We start from the raw sequence: 22,936 nt of genomic DNA, 5'->3' as shown, positions 1-22,936 counted from the left end.
TGTTTCTTATGATGTCCCTCCTCTAACATATCTAGTAACCGTCTGAACATTACCTCCTCCAAATCTGGACCAACATTCTTGTCTCTGTCTAGTCCTATATTCCTGTCATCTCGGTCACCCATACCATTGTCTCGTTCAAAGAATATCTCCTCTGTGTTTGTATGATTAGATTCTATGTCCACCTACATGTATGAACTAGACTGCTCGCTTTGTGAGTCCGAATCTTTGTTGTCTTGCTCTAGTATGGTAGAAGTAAATGGCCTTTGTCGCATGCTCAAACATACATTCTTAACCTGTTTTATTTCTGATTTTAGTGTTTTGACATTTCGTTAAATACTTTTCCCTCTATCCGTTTGCTCCAAATTCCCTGTGAGGCCTCCATAGGATGGTAGGACTTAAAGCTCTGATACCACTGTAATGGTCACCCTAGAAATGCTCAAAAAATGAACCAATTGCTGATAGGAATTTAGTCAAATAATTTGCATCCAACTCTTAATTTCTCTGTTAAATGTTAAACCCTCTTTATGGCTCCAGAAATAAAATGTTTGTTTGTTTTAATGTTGTTGTACAGATTTGAAACCACATAACATGAACAAGAAGGAATTTATAATAATATGCAAATTGAAGATTGAACTACTGTGAAATAATATTGATTTTCAAACTAATAAAATCAGATACATAGTAGACTTTTCAACTCACTAGTTACTCCAGCATTATAACACAATGTTCCAGTAATGACTTCCCATCTTGTTGCTACAGTAATATGAACAGTGCTATGCTACAGTGATGTGAATAGTGTCATGCTGTAGTGACGTGAATAGTGCTGCACTACAGTGCTGCTATAGTAAAATCTGCCTTCAATCAGTCCAAGACCCTCATAAAATCATCCCTTCAGATTGGCATAAGCATCGGACAAGAAGTGGGAATGAAATGAGCAAACACCTAATCTGCCTGGAGCTGGAAATGCACCCAATCTGCCTATTAATGAAGCTGATAGCAATGAATTCCAAAGGCCAAACCCCAAGGGAATGAGGTCTAAAATGTCACAAGAGAGAATAGACATCCTCTAATGCCAAGAATGGATCTGCAACTCACACATCAATTTTCTTCTCATATTCAACCTATCGAATGAAGCCATTAACGCTCCCTTTTATTCTTTCTCCTAGACTCAATTCAACTTGCATGAGCAATGTGGGATAAAGGATATGCAATATAAAACATATTAAAATAATCACTTATGTCTCCCTTAGGCACCCCTTTTTGATTTGCACACATTCCCATAAAATTTAATATTAAAGTAACACTTTAATATTTTACAACTAATTAAATGTTACTTTAATAATACTTCAGGCATAAAAATATATTAGCTATCGGACTTCGAATAGCACTAGTGATAGCTCATCGGAATGCTCTCGTCGAGTAGTATGAAATCCAATCACCAAAACTAGCCTCCCTTGTGTCTTGCTCACTTACTAAAAATAGTAAGTATGCCTGAGACTAAGTAAATCAACTCTATTTTGGCCCAAACTGGAGATGACTTGTCTAAAACACTCTAAGATCCCTTTAAACCCTTTGTTAGCCTTCGGGACCATGTAGAACTAGGCTAACCCACACACACTTGGTCGACTCCTAAAGTGGGGACATTACACACTTCCTTGTATTTAGTTGCCAATACCATCGTCTTTGAAGGTTTCATACTTTTTCTCTTGTATATGGATTTTCCTTCACAATTTTTATTCGAATGGGCTATTTTTGCCAGTATTCTTAAAAAGACTTTCAGATTGTAATTGTTGCTCCTTCATTCTTGACGGTTCTTGTACTGAGGTTTCATACATGGTCTTGCGATTCATAGAGACATACATTTTCGAGTTCGATGCCCATAGATAAATATATATCGTTTGCTCTTCAACTCACACGCAAGCAGAAGTAGTTTTCTCTGCAAAAGATTTCAAGGACTTCCAAAAACAATTTGCATCTTCTATGCTTTTATTTCATAATGATTTCATCTTTGGATACTCCTGATGGCATGGCATACTTGACAACCTTCTTATTTGTTTCTGTATTTGCGTGGTTGCTGGAAGTGGAATCATTATCTTCAAAAGCTTCCTTCTTTCCATGGTTTAACATCACGCAGAAATGAGAATATGATTCCATTACATAGCTCCAGTTCAATGTATATGCTAGCTTCTCAAGCTCCTCTTAACGCTATCTGCCTAATACATTTCATGGACTTCTTACCATATATAATTCATGTCATCATTGTTTCGTGGGTGCTACTTAAGTCATTTGTAAACAAATTCCGTCAATACTGACCACAGTTATTCAACAACATTATCTATATGCTCTGCATGTATGCATATTCAATCTGCTCCAAACACTGTGATTGTTCAGATCACTGCATATTTCTGTATGTTATTCCCTCATTTTCAATACTCCTTCGAACTGTCTAACCAATTATTGGATTAGAAATTGTCAAACCAATTATTGCTGCTGTATAAATCATTGTTCTATGCCTGGATATATAATTACATCTTTCATATCATTTGCTTGTATTTTACATATACAAGAGTCTTCATTTCATCGGACCATTTCAGATGTCTTGCTGTATAACTTTGTTACTAATAGTAAGGATGGTATACATTTTTGTTTATATACTTCCCACAAAATAAGATTTCATACTTGTTCGTTCTTAATTTAGAGACGTGCACTCTCAGCTGCACTATATATATTGCATTGTTTCAAAGAAAATTGTTCTTGAACTTTATCTTTGACTTGAGGAATATTCTGATCTTCTATATGTGTATATAATCTTCTCCCTTATCTATCTTATAGCTGCTAATGATCACTGATTTATAAGAATTCCCTCATAATAACATTGGTATTAATCAAAATTCATCAATCTCTTTGATTAGCTTTGACATCGACGACAATACTTCTATCAGTGGTAACTAGTGCTTGGAGTCAATTCTGTCCCATACAACCTGAACACCTCCTGCCATAAGTGACTCATAAGTCGGCTATCTTGGTCACTCACAATGCATAAATATCTCGTGTAAGAACAACTCAGCTACTTGTGCTGGTGAAAATGTAGTGGTGATAGGGAGGAAGTGTCCATATTTGGCGAGACGATCCACCACTACAAATATGCAATCCCTTCCTTGGGCTTTCGGCAAGCCCACAATGAAGTCCATAGATAAACATTCCCACTTCTTCTCAGGAAAGGGAAGTGGCTGCAGTAAACCAGCTGGATAAACAAAGCACTCTCTAACATACTGCTATACATCTGTCTTCAGGCCCTTCCATTTGAATCTCTCCTGAATTTGTTTGTATCTCTTAAAGAACCCGAGATGTCCAGCTAATAGAGAATCATGAAAAGCCTGTAGTACAACCTGCCTGACACTAGATCCCGGGACCAATAAAATCCTCCCCTTGTAAATGATCAATAATACCAGATGCCCACTGGTCTGCAGTCCTCAGATATCTCAGTCATAGCATGGAAGTGGGGTCTCCGCGAAAAGGCATTAACAACTACGTTCTATCTACCCTTAGTGTATAAGATGTCAAAATCAGAAGACTGAAGCTTTCTGATCCACTTTTGTTGCCTCTCATTGAGATCCTGTTATCCAAGGAAATGCCTGAAGCTATTATGGTCAGTTTTGATGAAAGACTCGCTGCCAACTAAATATTGCCTGCTTTGACCTACACACATAATCCCATTTGACCAAACTTTACATAGAAGAGAGTAAATTGCCCGTCTATAAGGTCTGCTTGGAAAGAGCGTCAAAGTTCTTATAAAGATTGCAGGGGCTTTTTGCACAAAGCACCTATAAATAGGAAGTGCCTGCAGCATTTCAAGAGAGTCCTTCTGCTAATGATTGAGAGCCATCTATTGATCCAATTGTTCACCTTATTCCAAAGATTATCTGATTTCCTGCCAGAGCCCACTAGACAATTAATGTGCTGAAAGAGGAATTCGAAGTTAAAAAAAAGGAAGAGTACCAATTTGAAACCTCAAAATCCTTGCAATTGCAGCTTGAATGAGAGCAAGATATTGAAAAAAAGATGAGACTTCCCTTCATTAATCGTTTGTCCATCAACTTTGATAAAGGATGCCATTAAATCTTATTTCAGCCCTCTTATTCCTTGTTAGAGTCTTGTGCTCAGGAACGTGAATGGAGAAATGTTCACCCAAAACCTCAGTAAATTGATCTTATTTCCTCTCTTAAAGATTCAGTCCAAAAACATTCAGTAATTTGAAACCTCAAAATTTTTGCAATTGTGGCCTGAGTAAGGAAAAGGTATAAAAATAGAAGACGAGACTTCCCTCCACTAATCTTCTGTCCAACTTTGACAAAGGATGCTGCTAAATCTTATTTCAGCCCTCACATTCCCTGGCAAAGTTTCATGCTCAGTAATGTTCACCAAATTTTTTTCTCTTTAACATTCAGTCCAAAAACTCAATAAATCAATTCTCATTAAACCTATAGAGTGATGGCCAGTAACTTAGATATAATTTATGGGCTGCTTGGCTGTATTAAGTAAACATTACCAAATGGCTATAACATATTACGTCTGCAATATAATCTAATAGCCTTGTAGTTTTTGCTCTGAATGTAAAACAAGCATTAGTATGAAACAAATATCACGTAAGATTAGATTTTATTAATTTTTTATACATAATTGTGATATAAATATGGCAAGTTATAACTCTAAAATTCATAGTTGGAATATAAGTCAGTGACTACTCACGGGTTTTTGAAGGGCTGAGCTGTAGTAGTTTCGATTTGCCACTTGTAGGAGCTGAGTACTTGCATGTTTTAGTGCTGATTTTTTCACCAAGTACTCTTGAGTACTTTGCAAGACTGGCACCAAACTCCATGGGATGCTATTGTGACCATAAAAGCAGTTTTGACATGAAGTTTACTGTTTAACATGAGGTATCTGCATGATTTCGTTATTAATGTCAAGTCTCTTGCCTTTGTAATATGGTTTAGGGTTCATTGTGAACAAGTTTTTATTTGTCAGGTGCGATCATTTATTTTGTTAGTGTTCTAGTGGCTGATCATGTGAAAAAAACATCCTTTCTGGCACATTTGAAGGTTTTCTCGCAAATGAATGGTTTACACAATAAAAAATCTGCTATATCTTGTGTTACAAGGCATTTTCCACTCAGATTTTCACAGATCATGTGCTCCACTGATCTCTGTTAGCAACAACTGCTCTGTTGTGCAATGTTTCCCTAATGGCATTTTAGTTTGGTTGCTTTTTTAGTTCACATTGTCAGCATTATTTAGTCTATTATGCAGCTCCATCCTTGCATTGACATTTATTTCCTGAATGTGTGATCTGTGGATTTGATGGGGAAATCTGTTTCAAACAGGTCTACTTTTGAACTAGGCATAATTTTTTTTCTTTCTAATAGATTATATTTTTTTAAGTATGCAATCTATAGTCTACAATTTAAATATACAGTTAGAAACAAGTGCATATGCAATTGTGGGGCGACACGCCAAGCAATATAATGTGGTTTACTTCCCTTCTCCACCGATGTGCTTGTAAAACTTGTATGTGACCATGTAACTTTGGAGTTTTGAAATTTCACTGAACAAAAATTGTGATGATTGTGATGACGAAAAGAATGAATCTGTATCATCAGGGACCAATCTTCATTAATGGCTATAACTTGATCCCAATTATTTTAGTCTCCTAGTAACCATTGTCTTCTTGTCATTAAAAGAAATATAGTAGCTTGCAGAATCTGGAATGAAAGTAGGGCGGGACATCCTTATGCTCAACCACATTCAATGCATAAAAACTAATTTTGAAGACAAGTCTGATCATTGGTGATCATTGAAAATAAGTTGTGAATCCAGTTAATCTCTATCTAAACATGTGGCCAACGTAAGAATGAAGTAATATAGACAGTTGTATTCTTTGCAGTTGGTTGCCATGATGGACCACACATGGCTACTTGGTTGTTAACAATTCATTTTACAGCGGGTTTTTCCATGAAATGCTTCCTTTGAATGGAAATCAAGCAATTAAATGACATTAAAATCCACATAATGGTGTTTAACCTCATATTTCCTCTCTTTTATAGTTAAGTCATCTTTGACTGAGAACTTGGACTTAGGAAATCTAATTATATTACTAAATGGTTTCTATTTCTTGCTAAAGTTATGATGTTGCGGTGGATTTGGCACCTGAAGTTAAATGGATTTCACCTAGAGCATACAAGAACTTGAAGGTTGTCGTCGGAGTCAATAGTGACATAGCCATCGAAACAGCTGCTGAAGCAGAATTCAGATCTCGTTACAAGGACTTGGGATCCCTAAAAATTGTTCAAGATAGAGGTGCTCAGGTAAGTGCTTATTTATTTATACCTACCTGTTGTGAAGATTTTGCTAATTTGATTTTTGAAAACTTTCTTGTCTTCTGAGCGTACTTCTTAGATACATAAATTACATCGAATTACTCCTGGAAGTTTCACACAAGAAAAAATGAAGTTCTGTTGGCAGCTTTCATGTTTTACTTCATTTTAATAGAGCCTTGGACATCTATGTAGAAACAATATAATCCGATATTCTGAAAGCATTTGAAAGGAAACAAGAAAAGTAGATTACATTCGAAGAACTAATGCAAGCACTGTAACAAGGTTTGAGAAGGTGAAAGACTTCAGTTAATTTAGGGGTTTTAAATATGTTTGGAACTAGAAGGGATAAGCTCTATTTAACTTTTTATGTATATGTATAATTGGAGAAATACATTACGGTTATGACATAAAAAAACATTTCAATGAAAAATGTGTATAGTTTTAGAAACTTCTATATTACTATTTTATGTAATATTTAGAAAAAGCTGTTGCTGCAAGTCTTCATACACTAGGCCCTAGGGGCAGTAGGATGCAAAATTAGAACATCTACAAAATGAAAACATGGTGCTTGATATAATTTATGGTCATTGACAATTCCACCATCTTGATCTGTTATGTAATATTTACCACTGCAATATTCACAATATCAATTAAGGGTTTTAATTTTAAGTGAAAATGAGCTTGCTTGGGAAAACGAAGGGATGTTGTCATTATCAGTGACCCTCTTAAACAATTTGTTCTTAATTGGAAATTCTTAAGGTTGAATTGAGCCTTGTTACTATGAATACCAGACCGTAAGAACAAGTTTTGCACTACAGAGAAATAAAATAGGGACCTTGAATCTTAAATAGACATTAAGATATACTAGCATAGATATCTTAAATACATCAAGTGAAAGATGCCAAGAGATATCACTCTTGAGCATTTATTTGGATTTTTGATGTGAATTATATAGGTCCTTAAGATTGATTTCTCTTAGCATCTTTTAGCTATAGTATTTTAAGATATCTAGGTTAGTTTATTATATTTATATATAGATGTAAATGCCATTAAGTAGGATGAATATTTTATGTGTAGATGATTGTCAAAAATATGTTATAGGGTCTGTGTTATCTACTTAGTCTAGTATAATGCCCCCTTGTTATCATTGTAGTTATGCCCGCTAGTGCAATTTATATGGCCATGAAACTATGGCCAATGACTTTGCATGAAAATTGAGAGGAAATTTTCCCAGAACTGAATGCACAATCTTGTGGATGTTTAACCCATAGTGTTAGATCCCAAATTTTGCCCTAATTTTTGATTTGATCATAACTGTTGGTTTAACGAATTATTCTTGATCATGTGAAACAAGTTAGTTAATAATATACATTGTATCAACTGTTAATAGGTTATTTCTTTTTCTATAATGTCCCCGTTTTGGAGGTAATTTGATTTAATTAATTTAATTAATTATGTTGTTCAAAATAATGAATATTTTATGAAGATGACTAATTAATTATTTTAATTAAATAAATAAGTGGTATTAAGTTAATTATTTATAAAGTTATCAAATAAATAAATATAAAAAGGTAACTTTATATTCAATTAATTTAATAAAGTGACTTGAATTATAAAATATCTTATAAAGTCGCTTAATAAATAAAATAAAATAATGTTCTAGAAGTTTCTGGAGAAAGTGGAGAAAAAGAATAAATAGGCATCCTGGGCTTCATTCTCACCATCCAGATTTTTCGTTGTTGATGTTGATGTTTGATGGTTGTGGAGCCTAGGGTTTCTGCAGTTGTCTTTGGCCTTTGAGAACGAAAACTCTCAATTGGTGCGCAATTTTGAGGGTGTGAAATATTACTTTAATTATTGCAGCTGGGAGAAAGTTACTTCAGACTTCCTATTTGAGCTCCATTGTTAAAACTTAGTTGGCCAAGTTTTTGTATGATTCGATTTAGGGCTTTGTGGAAACATTTTGGTGTTAAGTCTTCCTCAAATTTGGCATGAAGGAGTTCGATTGCATGGTCAGATTTTTATATCAGTCATTTCTAGAATTTCTGTCTTCATATCAGCTTGTGTGAGAGGTTTGATTTTGCTCATAGACACTTCATCTTGGGACAATTTCATCTAGGAGTGGAGGGGCTTCATATTAGAGGTCTAGGTGATCTTGTTGGAGGCTTTGTTGGCAACCAAGAGGCTGCATATTATTTATATCTGCCATTGCTTCAGAAACAGGGGCAGCAGCATAGGTGGCTCGATTTGGGTTCATGAGGTCTTCATCTTCTAAGATAATGCTTGCTTCACCATTGGAGACTCAAGTCAACTTCAAGCTACAGGTTCCTTGAAGATTTCATGCTATCTACTTGTCATTTATATGCATTTTATAGAGCTGCTGTAGGTAGACAATGTAATCAGACTTTGGCATTTTTAGTTGGGTCATGTTGTAAGCCAAGAGTCTTGGCATTTCCATGAAAACTTGTGTAGGCAATTGCATTTCAATAAGACATCATCTTTGGGAAGTCTCACATAGTTGTAATGTTCATTTGAATTTGACATGAAGATGTATGCCAACTATTTGACAAATTGTCAATGGCTGTAGAGGTTCTTATCAACATATAGGTTGCATACCAATTGTTTGCTAAAACTATCAGTTGGCTGTAGGTGCATGTTTTGCATTTAGAAATCATATATGAGCATTGTTAAAGATGAAATTGAGATGCTTCTAGGTTAGAGTTTATGCATTGTAGTTTGATTTATAAGCTTTTGGAGTACTTAGGTTTCTTCAACAAGCATTTATATCAGTTTGATCACATAAACCAGCAAGTTGCGAGGTTGCAAGTGAATTGTTTGACGATATTGCTTGAGTTCCTTATCAGCTTCATTTAGACTTCCAAAACTTAAAACAAGGAGACATTTTAGTACATAAGTACTGGGAGAAGTTAATTAACTCGATTGCTAAAATACATGCCACCTTATCAGCAAGACACCAATTTGAAGGTGAGGAAATTCATCATGGGAATGAACAATAGGAGAGGAGGAGCTATTAATGTTCTCGCTCCCCAAATCATAGAAGAGGCCCTAGAGAAGGCTGTTCGGCAAGAACACAAGATCAGAAAGGATGATTCCATCTGAGACAACAAGAGGAAGACAACCTGGAATTCAGAGGGTGTTGATTCCGAGCCTCAGAAAAAGCAATTTAAGGACTACAAATACAACAAACTAGAGTTAAAGGGCAATGGAGCTAAGGATGCCAAAAGCAATTATAATACGAGTAAAAACAACAGGAATAATGAAAGAAAGGACCACCAGGAGGATGTTTCAACTGTGGAGGAGATCATTATGTAAACCGATGTCCCAGTAAACCCAACGTCAGCCAGCCACAACGACCACCTTTACCACAACAACAACAAGTCTTTTAGCAGAGAATTCACGCAGCTCTAGATAATAGACAGGAAAAACAACAGATAGGCCTCATTGAAACTTCGGGTAAGATCTACGGAAACCGTGTGTCCATATTAATTGATACTAGAGCATCTGAATGTTTTATATCACCTAGATTGCTAAGTAGGTTTCCGAAAAGATCTAGTTTTATGGCAAAACCATGGATAGTCGAATATGCAAACTAGTCAAGGGCTAAGGTAGAGCAATGCCTATTTGAGGCTTAGGTTGACTTCTCGAATTTTTCAACGGATTTGAACTTATATGTAGCACCCCTTGGGTCATACGACATTATGATAAGAATTAATTGGCTCAGTGAACATAAGGCCAAAGTAGATTGCCTCGCCAAAACGGTAAGTTGTGTGGATGATCGGGGTAGACCTATAAGCATTAGAGGGATTAGGCATGAAATTAGATTGAAACAGATTTCTACAATACAACTTAAAAGGTATGGAAGAAAGGGTTGTGAGATTTTTGTAGTTAGGATTGAAGACACAAGGGAACCTAAAACAACCACTTATGGAGATGACTACATTTATGAAGATGGGGAAATCAGACAAAAGTTAAAAGAGTCCTTTGAGGAAAAATACCCTTATTTGAAGAATTATCAAGATGTGTTTCCTGAAGAACTTCCTGGACTACCCCCTTCCTGAGCATTTGATTTCACCATAGACTTGATACTAGGAGCAGAACCCATATCTTGGGCACCATATAGGATGACAACTACAAAATTAATGGAATTATAGATCCAACTTCATGATATGCTAGATAAGAAGTTGATCCGACCTAGTGTCTCACCATGGGGAGCCCCAGTGCTGTTTGTAAGGAAAAAGGATGGAACCATGAGATTATGCATAGATTATAGAATGCTCAATAAAGTCACTATCAAGAATTGATACCCTTTGCTGAGGATAGATGATCTTTTTGATCAAATGAGGGATGCGACAATGTTTTCAAAAATTGACTTGAGGTCAGGATACCATCAGCTTCGAATAAAGGATGAGGATATACATAAAACCGCATTCAGAACTAGGTATGGACATTACGAGTTTACAGTGTTGCCATTCGGGTTAACCAATGCTCTAGCAACTTTCATGAATCTAATGAACAACATATTTTAGGATTGTCTGGACAAGTTTGTATTGGTCTTTAATGATGACATCTTAATATATTCTAAGAATGAGGAAGAACATCAGAGACACTTAGAAATAGTTCTGCAATGATTAAGAGAACACAAACTATATGGGAAATTATCTAAGTGTGCTTTCTACCAAAAAGAAATTCAGTATCTAGGGCACATTATAGCAGCTCAGGGTATAGCAGTGGATCCGTCAAAGATAAAAGCAATTAAGGAATGATCCATACCTACGAATGTATCCGAAGTTAGGAGCTTTATGGGGTTAGCAGGTTTCTATAGAAAGCTTGTTAGAAATTTCTCAAGGATAGCCTATTTGATCACTTCACTTTAGAGGAAGGGAAAGAAATTTATCTGGATAGAGAAGTGTCAATCAGCTTTCGAGTTTTTGAAAGAAAAATTGACTACAACACCTATTCTAAGGGTACATGATCCACAAAAGCAGTTTGTAGTTATAACAGATGCATCTGGAGAATGATTAGGGGGTGTGTTAATGTAGGATGAACAGGTTATTGCTTATGAATCTAGGAAATTGAAAAACTATGAACAAAATTATGCATCCCATGATCTTGAATTAGCAACAATTGTGCATGCTTTGCAAATGTGGAGACATTACTTAATCGGAAAACCTTTTGAGTTTAGATTTGATCATCATAGGTTGAAGTATATTTTCACTGAACCAAATCTTAATGCTAGACAAATGAGGTGGCTAGAATTTTTAGCATATCATGAGCTCGACATAAGTTATATTAAAGGTAAGGAAAACAAGGTGGCAGATGCTCTAAGCCAGAGAAGACACATCTTAGTGATAACTATTGTAAACTTTAGGTTAAGGGATCAGATTTTACGACACCTGAAGCGTGATGAGTTTTATACAGAAATCAGCTTAGCTCTTATTAGAGACCCGGAAGATCCTAGGTATTTAGAGTTTACCTTAGAAGAGGATGAATTATTAAGATCCTTTTTACTTGGGAGATGTATGATATAGTTGCTGGTTTCATGAGCACTTAATCCTTTGCCATGCTTTATGCTGATTCACGGCCCATAGTATCTTAAGTTGTTATGCTTTTCTGTCTTTGATTTCATTCATAAGAGAAATACTCCATCTCAGAAATATATTGATTATATCTCTGTATGGTATTTCTTCAATCAAAACATATGCAAATGCACACAATAATCATTTCAACCAGAGCATATCAATGTAATAGAAAGATCCTGATGGAAAATATTTATCACATTTGATTCTGAACTTGTAATTTACAAATGGCCAATGCTGCTAAGAAAAATGACAAACACAATATAGAAAATGTGGTGGTAAACAAGGCACGACCTGACAAATTCAGTGCAGACCGTAGTATAACAATCTTAGAAAGCCAACACCCGCAATGCCAATGGATCTAAATGAGAGTCGCAGACTTGACTCACAGCTTTAGCTTGCCAAATGATATTCACTGTTGATCACTCCTAATGGAGTTCGAACCGAGAGCACAAAAGGTGTAACAACAGATTGAAAGATTGAGAAATGCTAAAAGTGATGAGTATTGTCCGTATATGCCCCCACGGCAAGAACAGATCGCATAAGTAAGGAACAAGTATTGGGCAAGATGATTAATGGCCATCTGCAGTGGCTCAGTTATGCCAAGAATTGAGGTGGCAAGAATGCTGAAAGATTTTTAATTTCAAAATATCAAAAAGAATATGACGACCTAATGCCATAAGGTGGTGGATACACAATAGGTGGACGCTCCAATCAAAATATCTAAATAACCAAGTTCAAATTTAAGAGAATATTTAAAATAAAGGTGGCAACATATGCGTAACCCATGCCTTAGTATAATAATATCATTCCTACATATATTCATGCTTGCATGAGTAATTATGATATGTAGATGTGTGTATATATACATACATACATATATGTATATGCTAATGACAAATTTGCATACATATATGTGTGTGTGTGTGTGTGTTTGTACATACATAACAGATTTCATATCTATACAAGTATGAGTATAGGTGAGATATTACTATACCAAGATATGATAGCTTGCAAGGTACACATAGATCAATACACAATGAAGGTAATATTCTTACTAAAGTTCTTTATAATGTTTTTATTTGTTTATCAAAATAGCTCATGGTAGTCCCTATACTTTTTTGATTGTCTAGCCATTCTAGTCCTTGGTCTAGGTGGTTAAGTTCATACCTGTTGGTTTGTCGATGGATTTGGCTGTCCCCTTCTTAACTCTCATTTTGGCAATACTTCCCCTCATCGTCATGCTTCTGCAAAATGGAAATGGTTCCAGGTAATAAAATATTACCAATAATTTAAAATAATAAAAACATCACATAATCATTCTAAATTTCTATGATTTTCATTTCTTCAAATTCATCGTAAAGGCTAACTAACATGCCACATGGCACATTAAGTAATAACCAAATTTCCATTTCACAAAATTCAAAATATCTCAACAATTTTATGAACAAATCAATTTCACATGAGCTGTTATTCTCAACAGATTTACCGAACAACTACACATGATATTTTCCAATGGCTAGAATATTATTTAATATAGCAATTTTGGGATGTAACATGTGCTAATCTTCTAACTCATTAATCAATGCTGCAATACTCTACAAACAATGTCCCCTTCCATAGCAAGATGTTGCCAACACATGAATGATTGGAGCAATGACTACTACTATTTGAAAGTACGATCAATGATGCATAGGGACTGCAACACTAGAAGAGAAGTAATGGGGTGGAGAGGGGGCAATCGCTGTGCATACACCTTAAGGGTGTCACAATTTGGAGTTGGACAAACTTGGTTGACATAGAGCCAAGTGACATCCTTTCACAATGTTTAGTATGAAATATGCATCATCTCATACTATCCTTATATGAGATAGACCACTTGCAACATCTAGATTTCTCTTCACATCTAAGATACCCTAAATTATTTGGACCATTGGTCCCATCTCATGCATAAACCGAGGCAAAGACTCATATGAAGTGCAATGAATTAGGATCATAAGGAATAAGGGAACTATGCTCTCTCTAGGGGCTAATTATTTTATGGGTTCACCTTCAAAAGTTACTTCTATGTTAACCTTCAAAGAACATGATCATTCATGTGCTTGGTTGTTGATATTGGAGATTACATAGGCTTATTTTGGATAATTGGGCAATCCATAGTTTACAGACTTGGACAGGGAGAGTACTTGGCAAGCCCAAAATTTTCAACTTTCCAAAAGCTTGGGAAAAAACTTGACAAAACTTGCCAAATACTCAGCAATGTAGAAAGAACTAAAAATTAAAATCTTGTATAGAAACTTTTTTTAAGGTAAGAATCAATTACAAAATGTATTAAAAATTGACATCTAGAAAGAGAATGCATGGTTTTATAGAAAAACTAACACACTTTAACCATTGTTTTATCTGTAACAACATTTTTATATGTGGTTTTTTATGTCTATAAAACCGCGAGAGTTAAACTTGTGAGTACTCGCTCAACACAAAAATAGAATACTTGACAGCTCAGGGAATTTGTAAATTATGAGGCTACCAATATCTCTATGTGTTCACTCCATACAAAAGAGATTTGGCTGAACTCTCCAAGACTTGGTGAGTTTGAGGTGAGCTAGGATGGCTAGGTCTTTGAGACCTAGCCTTCAAGTCTTTCTGAGACTCGCTAAATGTGGTAGACTTATCATACTCACCAAGGCTTGTCAAGTTTGGGCCTAAGGCTCAACCTTTTTTTCCTAAAACTAACAAAGTTTCAAGGCTTGTTTGGTTTATGAAATCCCATTTTTAGGATCTTAAAAAATTAAAGTGGTGTTTGCAATCAAGGTCCTAAAAACATGGTGGAACATAGTGAGTCAAGACTCAAAAACAATGGTGACAAAAAAACAGCATGGGATAAATATAGTTAATTTGACATTGGCTCATGGCAGTGGTTTTAAGAAAGCTTTTTGTTTTGATCACGCCAATTAATTTGATTAATTCTTGAAACCTTGGTCTTGAAAAACCCATATGCTGGTTTGTAAACCAAATCCTAGCTAAAACTTGCAACCTTCAATACTTTAAAACTCTTCAACATTCATCCTCTACTTGATGACAACTTTCTTATGATCACACTGAAGCATCTTGATTGAAGAGTGAAAAGAAACGACAACTCTTTAATGTTTTCTTTCCAAACTCTTATTGTCTTATGTGTAATATGTAAGCTTGGTGTTTCCAAATGTAATGTTCCTTTTTCAAAATGAAGCCATGTTGAAACCCAAAAACCCATCGTTTGTTTCCTTCGGGCCTTGCATATTTTGCTCTAGGAAAGTAGGACTATAATAATAACTGAAAATGATTATTCTAGTCAGTGTACATTGTCTTCTATTATGTTCAGTAAAGTTGGTTATCCGACAATGTAATTTTGGTTGTCATTCTTAGGTAGTTATAAGCATAGTTGGAAATGTCGAACTTGGTAACAAATCGCCAAGCCCTCTAAAAGTTTAGTTGGGAAAAAATCGGCCATTTGAAAAAAAGGCTCAAGAAAACTCGGGAACCTAAAAAAATTGCTAAAATTTAATTCAAAATACATTTTTTTGCAAATCTTAATGAGAAGATGCATCTAATGGGTTAATTAAAGAGAACAAAAAAGAAACAAACAAAGTTTAGATGCATATAAATACATAGTGGTTACAAAATTGCATTCTCATGTGGAATGCTGATGGTAGGAAGCATAATAGTAAATAGTTTGTGTCAAACTAGAAGTAAATACATCATTACAATCACATCTTTCTCTTCCCAACTCTACTAGCATACTGTAATTCTCTATTTTACATAATATATATAGGCTTTTTGCCTTTTGTTTTTAACAATTTTTTAAAAAATAATATTTAAAAAAAAGAAGAGTTTTTCTGAAAAACTCTCAGATTATTTGCAAAATATCGGCAATTAATAGGAGATTTTTTCACCGAAACTTGGCGATTTTTTCTCTAGTTGAGTCACGATTAAATCTAGGAAAAACTTGCCAGTCCCAAAAACTTGGCGATTCACTCACTGATTTTTCAGTGATTATGCCAACTATGGTTATAAGCATTGGATGGTCGGTGGACAATTGTGTTCTTGGCAACCATTGGGTCTGTTAAATATTTTTTATATTGTCAAGGAAGGGACTATGGTATTGTTAGATGAATTGTAATGCTTGGCCGACCATCTTTGGTCTTCTTCTCCATCATAATTTCATGAGCAAATAAAGACATATTTTACTCTTGTATCTGGTATGCATTGTCATCTTTATTATTGCACCATGTATATAATTTATCAGATATAGCAACAAATACTTGGCATTGTTGCCTTAAAAGAAATTGTAATGTCTTGAAATATTTATTCAAGTTGTCCTAAAATCAAAATATTGAAAGGATGACAGGATGACCATATTCAATTTATTTAATTATAAAACCAAATAGAACAAAATAAATTAAAGTCAATTTGTCAATTGAAATCATTGTTGGCCTATTATAATATTCCGAATGCTTCTAGGACCCCTATATGAGTGGGATTCGCTAGGCATTGTAAATCATCGTGGAATGTATTTGATTTATGTTTCTATTACCAACAGCTTGGGAATTCGAAGGTGGTTAGTAGTTTCAGTGGTGAATCTGTCCCACCCTAGTTTGCAGTTAGAAAGATTAGTTCTTATATTTCACATTATACTTGATTGTTCAAATTTGTGAAGTCTTTATTGAAGACAAATTTGCAAAGTTTCAATCTTGGTCAGAAAATACCCTTGGATACATTCGACTTGTTTAGAGGGTTGTTATATGTTGCTGGTTTGAAGTTATTTTTCTTAAGTCATTCGTGCCAATTATTTTCTCATTTATCTATAAGCCTTGATATTGAATGGATGGTAAATAGTTTTTGAGGAATAATAATATCATCCTCCTATAGGCCACTTGTATAACTACGATTAATTTAAAGGCCCATGATTATGTTATTAACTTTATATTGGCTCCCATGTTACGATGATTAATATTTGATGCCCCTGGATGGTGAGAATATAGTTGTAATCGATGATTCAGAGCAATATAATTATTGGCTTATAAAGTAGGTGGCCTAGGAAATTATCATGGGCTTCATTATAATTTCGAATGATACAATTTTTCGAACAAATATTTAATAATAGTATTTACTTATATGGAGCCATCAATATTTATTATTATATTTGGCAATCATAGGAAGTCATAAGCCTTATATCTACTGTGACAACTATAAAGGCTAATTGTTTAGAACGTGATGGAGCCCTAATTTATAAAATTAGGGCCCCCATTTATATACTCTCTTTCATACATATCACTATCAATTTTATCATTAACATGTTGCCGTTAGAATAAAGTTTTATATCTGATTAGTTATGATATGCTTTCCTCTTATATCCCCAAGTTACATTTTCAAATTTCATACACCATTGTCCCATGTAAAACCAATTCTAAAGAGGCCATTCTTTCACATGAAAATTTATACAATTCCAGCTTAGCCATGTAGTTCTGCATCACATCTCCTGTTTGGTTTGCCTTGTTAGCTTCTGAAATTCAATCTGGAGACAATGCTTTTCCACAGATTCCAAAATGTTATCTCAAAGTCAAAGACAGAAATGTACAGGTTTCATATGTGAATAAATATCCTGTAAAAAGGCTTGACCTAAAGATGATTTTGAGATTGAAATAACATGTTGTGGCCAACCTATTGTTCCAAGCCTATCCTTTACAGTCTTAGGAGTTCTAGACACAGTATGGCATTTCAACAGACTGGCTATCCTCTTTGCAAGAAGTATATCATAAAAGAGCTGACTCTAAAATCAATTCAGAATCAAGTAGCCCACTGCAAAGGAGTTTATGATGGTGCTAATTTATGCAAGAAAGTCCCCAAGAGGATCATTGTAGCCAGCGGTTATTTGTATTGAAGAAATTTGATGGATATAACACTTCTTGGCAGCATAAGTATGGTTCAGCTTTATACACGCGGTCTTCATTCCAAAATGTGAAAATGATCTCTAGAAATTTCAGCTAGAGCATAGGCAATATGAGTTGAATGTTATGACTGCATGGTGTTTTGTACAAGAAATTTGAAACTTCTTCAAAATTTTAAAGAGTTGTCTACCAATCATGTGGACAAAAGGTTTCAATAAACACGAAGAATATAGTATTCATCTCCTATATCATTCATGATGTGTCAAGAAATGAAGCAGGTTGAAGTGATTGTACCCGCAGCCACTACTTTGTTGTTATAGTGGAAGAGAGTCCCCACTGTCATGATTGAAGGCATGGATCAACCAAAATGTATTGATCATGTTTTGTATCCATGATAATTCGTACATCCCTATATACGTGCAAAAATTGAAGAGACGATATATATCAAAAGCGAAATAAAGTGTCTGTAGGACTGCCCCTGCAAAACCAATGCCACATCAGCAATCTCTGTAAAATATGGAAGGTCAAAGAGAGATAAGATAATTGGAATATTGACCAGTCAACATCTATATTTAATTAACATTAAACATAAAAGAATACATAAACTAGATACTAGAAACCAGATACCAGATGGTCTAACCATGACAACCAAGTTGGAATGAGCTCCAGAACCTGTCTAAGAATACAAGGGGCGAGAATATTGTAGGAGTGCTTTACCACCCTACCATGAAGCCATTAAACTTCCTTGGAATCTTTCCTGACACAAAAGATACCCAGCCCGACAACAAAATAGTCTAAACAAGAAAAACTAAGAGGAGAGGAATGGAATTGTGCAACACATTGTCTACAATTCAATTAGACAAGTAACACATCTTTGCAAAGACAAGTAACACAAATTCTTATAGCCAAATGAAAGATAATATGTTTCAATCAATTAAATAGGAAAAATAATTTAGCTCAATATTTTTCTTCTCACATGTCCATTAGGAAGTCATATCACATGTTAGGGAAAAACTCTTTCCAAAATCCGGACTTCATCTCGTAATAGTAAGGTAGTACAATCACTCTTAGTGACTCATAGTTCAAAAATCAATGAAATCATGTCATAATAGACCTAAGTGATGACCACATTGTCAATAAGCTTTAGAAGGCTAAACTTTGTATGCATATTTCTAGCTATCTTATCCAAAGAAGAAAAACACCACTAAGGGTGCAATGATAACATCTCTTAATTAGAACTTATGCAAATTGCATTCTTATAATTTTTACTTACAAGAGCACAAGTTAAATAAAATTATACTTCTCTTTGAATTCCATGTTCTACACATAATTTCTCACACAAGGAATTTTAATGAGTAATGAGGACACATCACATAATCATCAATTTGCAAGATTTCAAACTTCCTCATCGCTAAAATCACAAGATGACATTTTTTTGAGACACTTTTAAAATGCAACATTTATCACCCATAGAATATCACAATTTCATTTAAGAACTAAAAAGATTACACCAGGATGTCTCTTGAATGCATATAAAAGATAGTTTAGGAATAAGTCAACTCATCAATATTTGATCTTTTGACTTAAGAAACTATTTGGTGACTGCCCTGTTAAAAAGTTAACTAAATATTTACCTATGCAATTAGAGATTGTTTTCTACACTTCATGATAACTCTATTTTAAACACTATTTTACTTGCTCTTTATATCTCTATGCTAGGGAAATGCCCTCAAGCTTTAAAACAAAAATGAACTTGACCATGGTAATCAGTTCAGAACTTTACAGTTTGTCATTTCCATATTGTCTTCACAATTCATGTTGTATAGACATTTTAAGAGAGAATTCACGTACACCTCAACTCCTACCAAAGATACATCTAAGCCTAAAAGCCTGAGGCTGAATCATATTGAGACTTAAGAACGAACAAGAATTGAATGTACTATGTAGCAACCTAGATAGCCTCTCAGATACAATCACTGAGTGACAAATTAAATATAGATTATAGATAATCTAGCTGGTTTGTTTTACAATACTGGTTTAAATAATGGTATGAAGGTACCTCTAAAGGAACCTAATGCAAAATATCATTTTCTTTGAGGGCATATAATCAGTGTACTAGTTATAATGGGTAAGCCATTTGGAGACAAATACCAGTTTAATATAAAGTTTCAATATAGTTTAAGGTCTAGTTCGTAATAGAACACGTGCTGGTCAAATTGATAGAAAAATTATTTAGGATCCTTAGGTGATCTATAAGACTAGCATAAGCAAGGTAAATACTTAAATGATTGGCACAAATTTTCAAGGTCTTGGCCTGCCTCATAACCAGTTTGACCTTTCCAGTTTCCTTGTGCTTTAAGAGCTTTACTGCACCAACCACTTCCTATGCCTAAAGCTTGGCACTTGTTGTACTCTGCCTGTGAGAGTAGTTGGGGTGATACTATAGAAGGCGTTGCCACTTGTTTGATTACGTCAAGAGAAGCAGATGTGTTTTCATAAAGTTGAAGGGGCGGAGTGTTGGCATTGGGGGTTACTAGATCAGCCTTGTTATCCAAAGTCGTCCCATTCTCTGGTTGTCTTTGAGGATCACCTTTCTTAGTATTCTCTGCGTTTTGTTGATAAGATACTTTAGCAACAATGAATTCTCCTTCTTTTTTCGTCTTCCTTGAAACCCAGATGGTACTCATGGACCACCCAGTTATTTTTCTTCTGCAGATGCCTTTGGAGTACTATAGAGAACCATGATATTCTCAAATCCTCTCTGTTCTCCATTTTCCAATATTTCCTTTGATCTCCCTGCTGGGTGCCAACGTGCTTGTCGTCCACGAGAAACATCACCTTTGTTTGTGATTTTTCGACACTTGTGTTGTCCTGTTGCATAAGCCTGCCTTGTTTTATAGAAATAGTGGGTTATGCTTCCATCTTCTTTAATGCCTAGCAAATTTTTAGGATGGGTAGAGCATATTCCAATCTCATCATTCAGCGTCAAAATAAAGACGTCTATCAATGGATGAGGCTTTTCATTACCAATTCCAATTTGTGCTTCCAAATGTGTCAAAGGCTCTTGATCTGTAGGTTTGAATTTCACACCTGCAGGTAGCCCAAACCACTCTTGCATAACTTGCAAATAAAAGGTAATCACCATTAAGCTCTCGGTTACGAAGTGGTTTATCTATTTATCCAGATTGGATTCCAAAGCATTGAGGGAATCTCCGAGGCACTTCCACTAACATCCTTTGTTGTAAGGAGGACAAATTACTTATGTCATATGTGGGTGGTGTTTATGAAGCCTTTCAGCATTTTTACTCTGACCAATAATAATGATAATAGTTGTTATGTTTCTGTTAAAAAAATATGGCTACATATATGCTCCCATAACTCCTACGATCGCTACTGACATTCCAATTTTGTTAGTCATAATTAATAATAGTTGATATTACCATATTTGTATTCATTAACATATATAAAGAAAATTTATTATTCGATAAAATTGGATTCAATGACCCACGTGGCAAATGGAATACTAGTTTATTCGGACAAGGGGAAGTGGGTTGTGACATCCTCCCTCCTTTATGAGATGCATCATCCTCGATGCATTGGTATATAAAATTGTACCCAAGAGTCTCATAATGCCACAATTTTTAATCTAACTTCTATTAATCAGAATAATGTATGCAATTACATTCAATTTCATCAATAATATTTTCTTTTGTCTACATAGATGAACTGTCACAACCCACTTCCCCTTGTCCAAATAATCTAGTATTTCATTTGCCACATGGATCATTGAATCCAATTTTATTGGATAATAATTTTTCTTTATATATGTTAATGAATACAAATATGGTAATATCAACTATTATCAATTATGACTAACAAAATTGGAATGTCAGTGGCGATGTAGGAGTTATGGGAGCATATATGTAGCCATATTTTTCTAATAGAAGCATAATAATCGTTATCGTTATTATTGGTCAGAGTAAAAACACTAAAAGGCTTCATAAACACCACCCACATATGACATAAGTAATCTGTCCTCCTTACAACAAAGGATGTCAGTGGAAGTGCCTCAGAGATTCCCTCAATGCTTTGGAATCCAATCTATAGATAAACAGTTAAACTGTTTCGTACCCAAGAGCTTAAAGGTGATTACCTTTTATGTGAAGGTTATGCAAGAGTGGTTTGGGCTACCTGTAGCTGTGAAATTCGACCTTACAGATCAAGAGCTTTTGACACATTTGGAAGCACAACTTGGAATTGGTAATGAAAAGCCTCATCCATTAATAGACGTCTTTATTTTGACTCTGAATGATGAGATTGGAATATGCTCTACCCATCTTGAAAATTTGCCAGGCATTAAAGAAGATGGAAGCGTAACCCACTATTTCTACAAAACAAGGCAGGCTTATGCAACAGGACAGCACAAGTGTCTAAAAATCACAAACAAAGGTGATGTTTCTCATGGACGACAAGCACGTTGGCACCCAACAAGCAGAGCAAAGGAAATACTGGAAAATGGAGAACAAAAAGGATTTAAGAATATCATGGTTCTCTACAGCACTCCAAAGGCATCTACAGAAGATAAAAACAATTAGGTGGTCCATGAATACCATCTGGGTTCCAAGGAAGACAAAAAGGAGTAGAATTCATTGTTGCTAAAGTATCTTATCAACAACATGCAGAGAATTGAGAAAGGTGATCCTCAGAGCCAACTAGAGAATGGGACAACTTCGGATAGCAAGGCTGATCCGGTAACCCCAACGCCAACACTTTGCCCCTTCAACTTTCTAAAAACACATCTACTTCTCTTGATGTAATCAAACAAGTGGCAATGCCTTTTGCGGTATCACCCTAGCCGCTCTCATAGGCAGAGTACTACAGGTGCCAAGCTTTAGGTGTAGGAAGGGGTTGGTGCAGTAAAGCTCTCAAAGCACAAGGAAACTAGAAAGGTTAGACTGGTTATGAGGCAGGCCAAGACCTTGAAAATTTGTGCCAATCATTTAGGTATGTACCTTGCTTATGCTAGTCTTATAGAT

At 35.1% G+C, this 22,936-nt stretch overlaps 1 protein-coding gene across 4 annotated transcripts in view; it reads left to right on the top strand.

Moving 5' to 3' along the window:
- The window catches only part of LOC149567168 (trigger factor type chaperone family protein), a 225,029-nt gene that overhangs the window by 96,865 nt on the left and 105,228 nt on the right, over positions 1–22,936 (top strand). For all 4 annotated transcript variants that reach the window (XM_089820353.1, XM_089820354.1, XM_089820351.1 and 1 more), the window contains exon 5: positions 6,178–6,361. In XM_089820353.1, coding sequence (XP_089676479.1) covers positions 6,178–6,361 — 184 coding nt within the window. The remainder of the gene's footprint in view (positions 1–6,177; positions 6,362–22,936) is intronic.

The sequence above is a fragment of the Cupressus sempervirens genome, chromosome 3 (assembly GCF_028749045.1).
Source record: "Cupressus sempervirens isolate cs-2001-9-10 chromosome 3, ASM2874904v1, whole genome shotgun sequence".
NCBI lineage: Eukaryota > Viridiplantae > Streptophyta > Pinopsida > Cupressales > Cupressaceae > Cupressus > Cupressus sempervirens.
The sequence above is the reverse complement of the archived record's forward strand: the minus strand, read 5'-3'. Positions and strand labels throughout refer to the sequence as shown.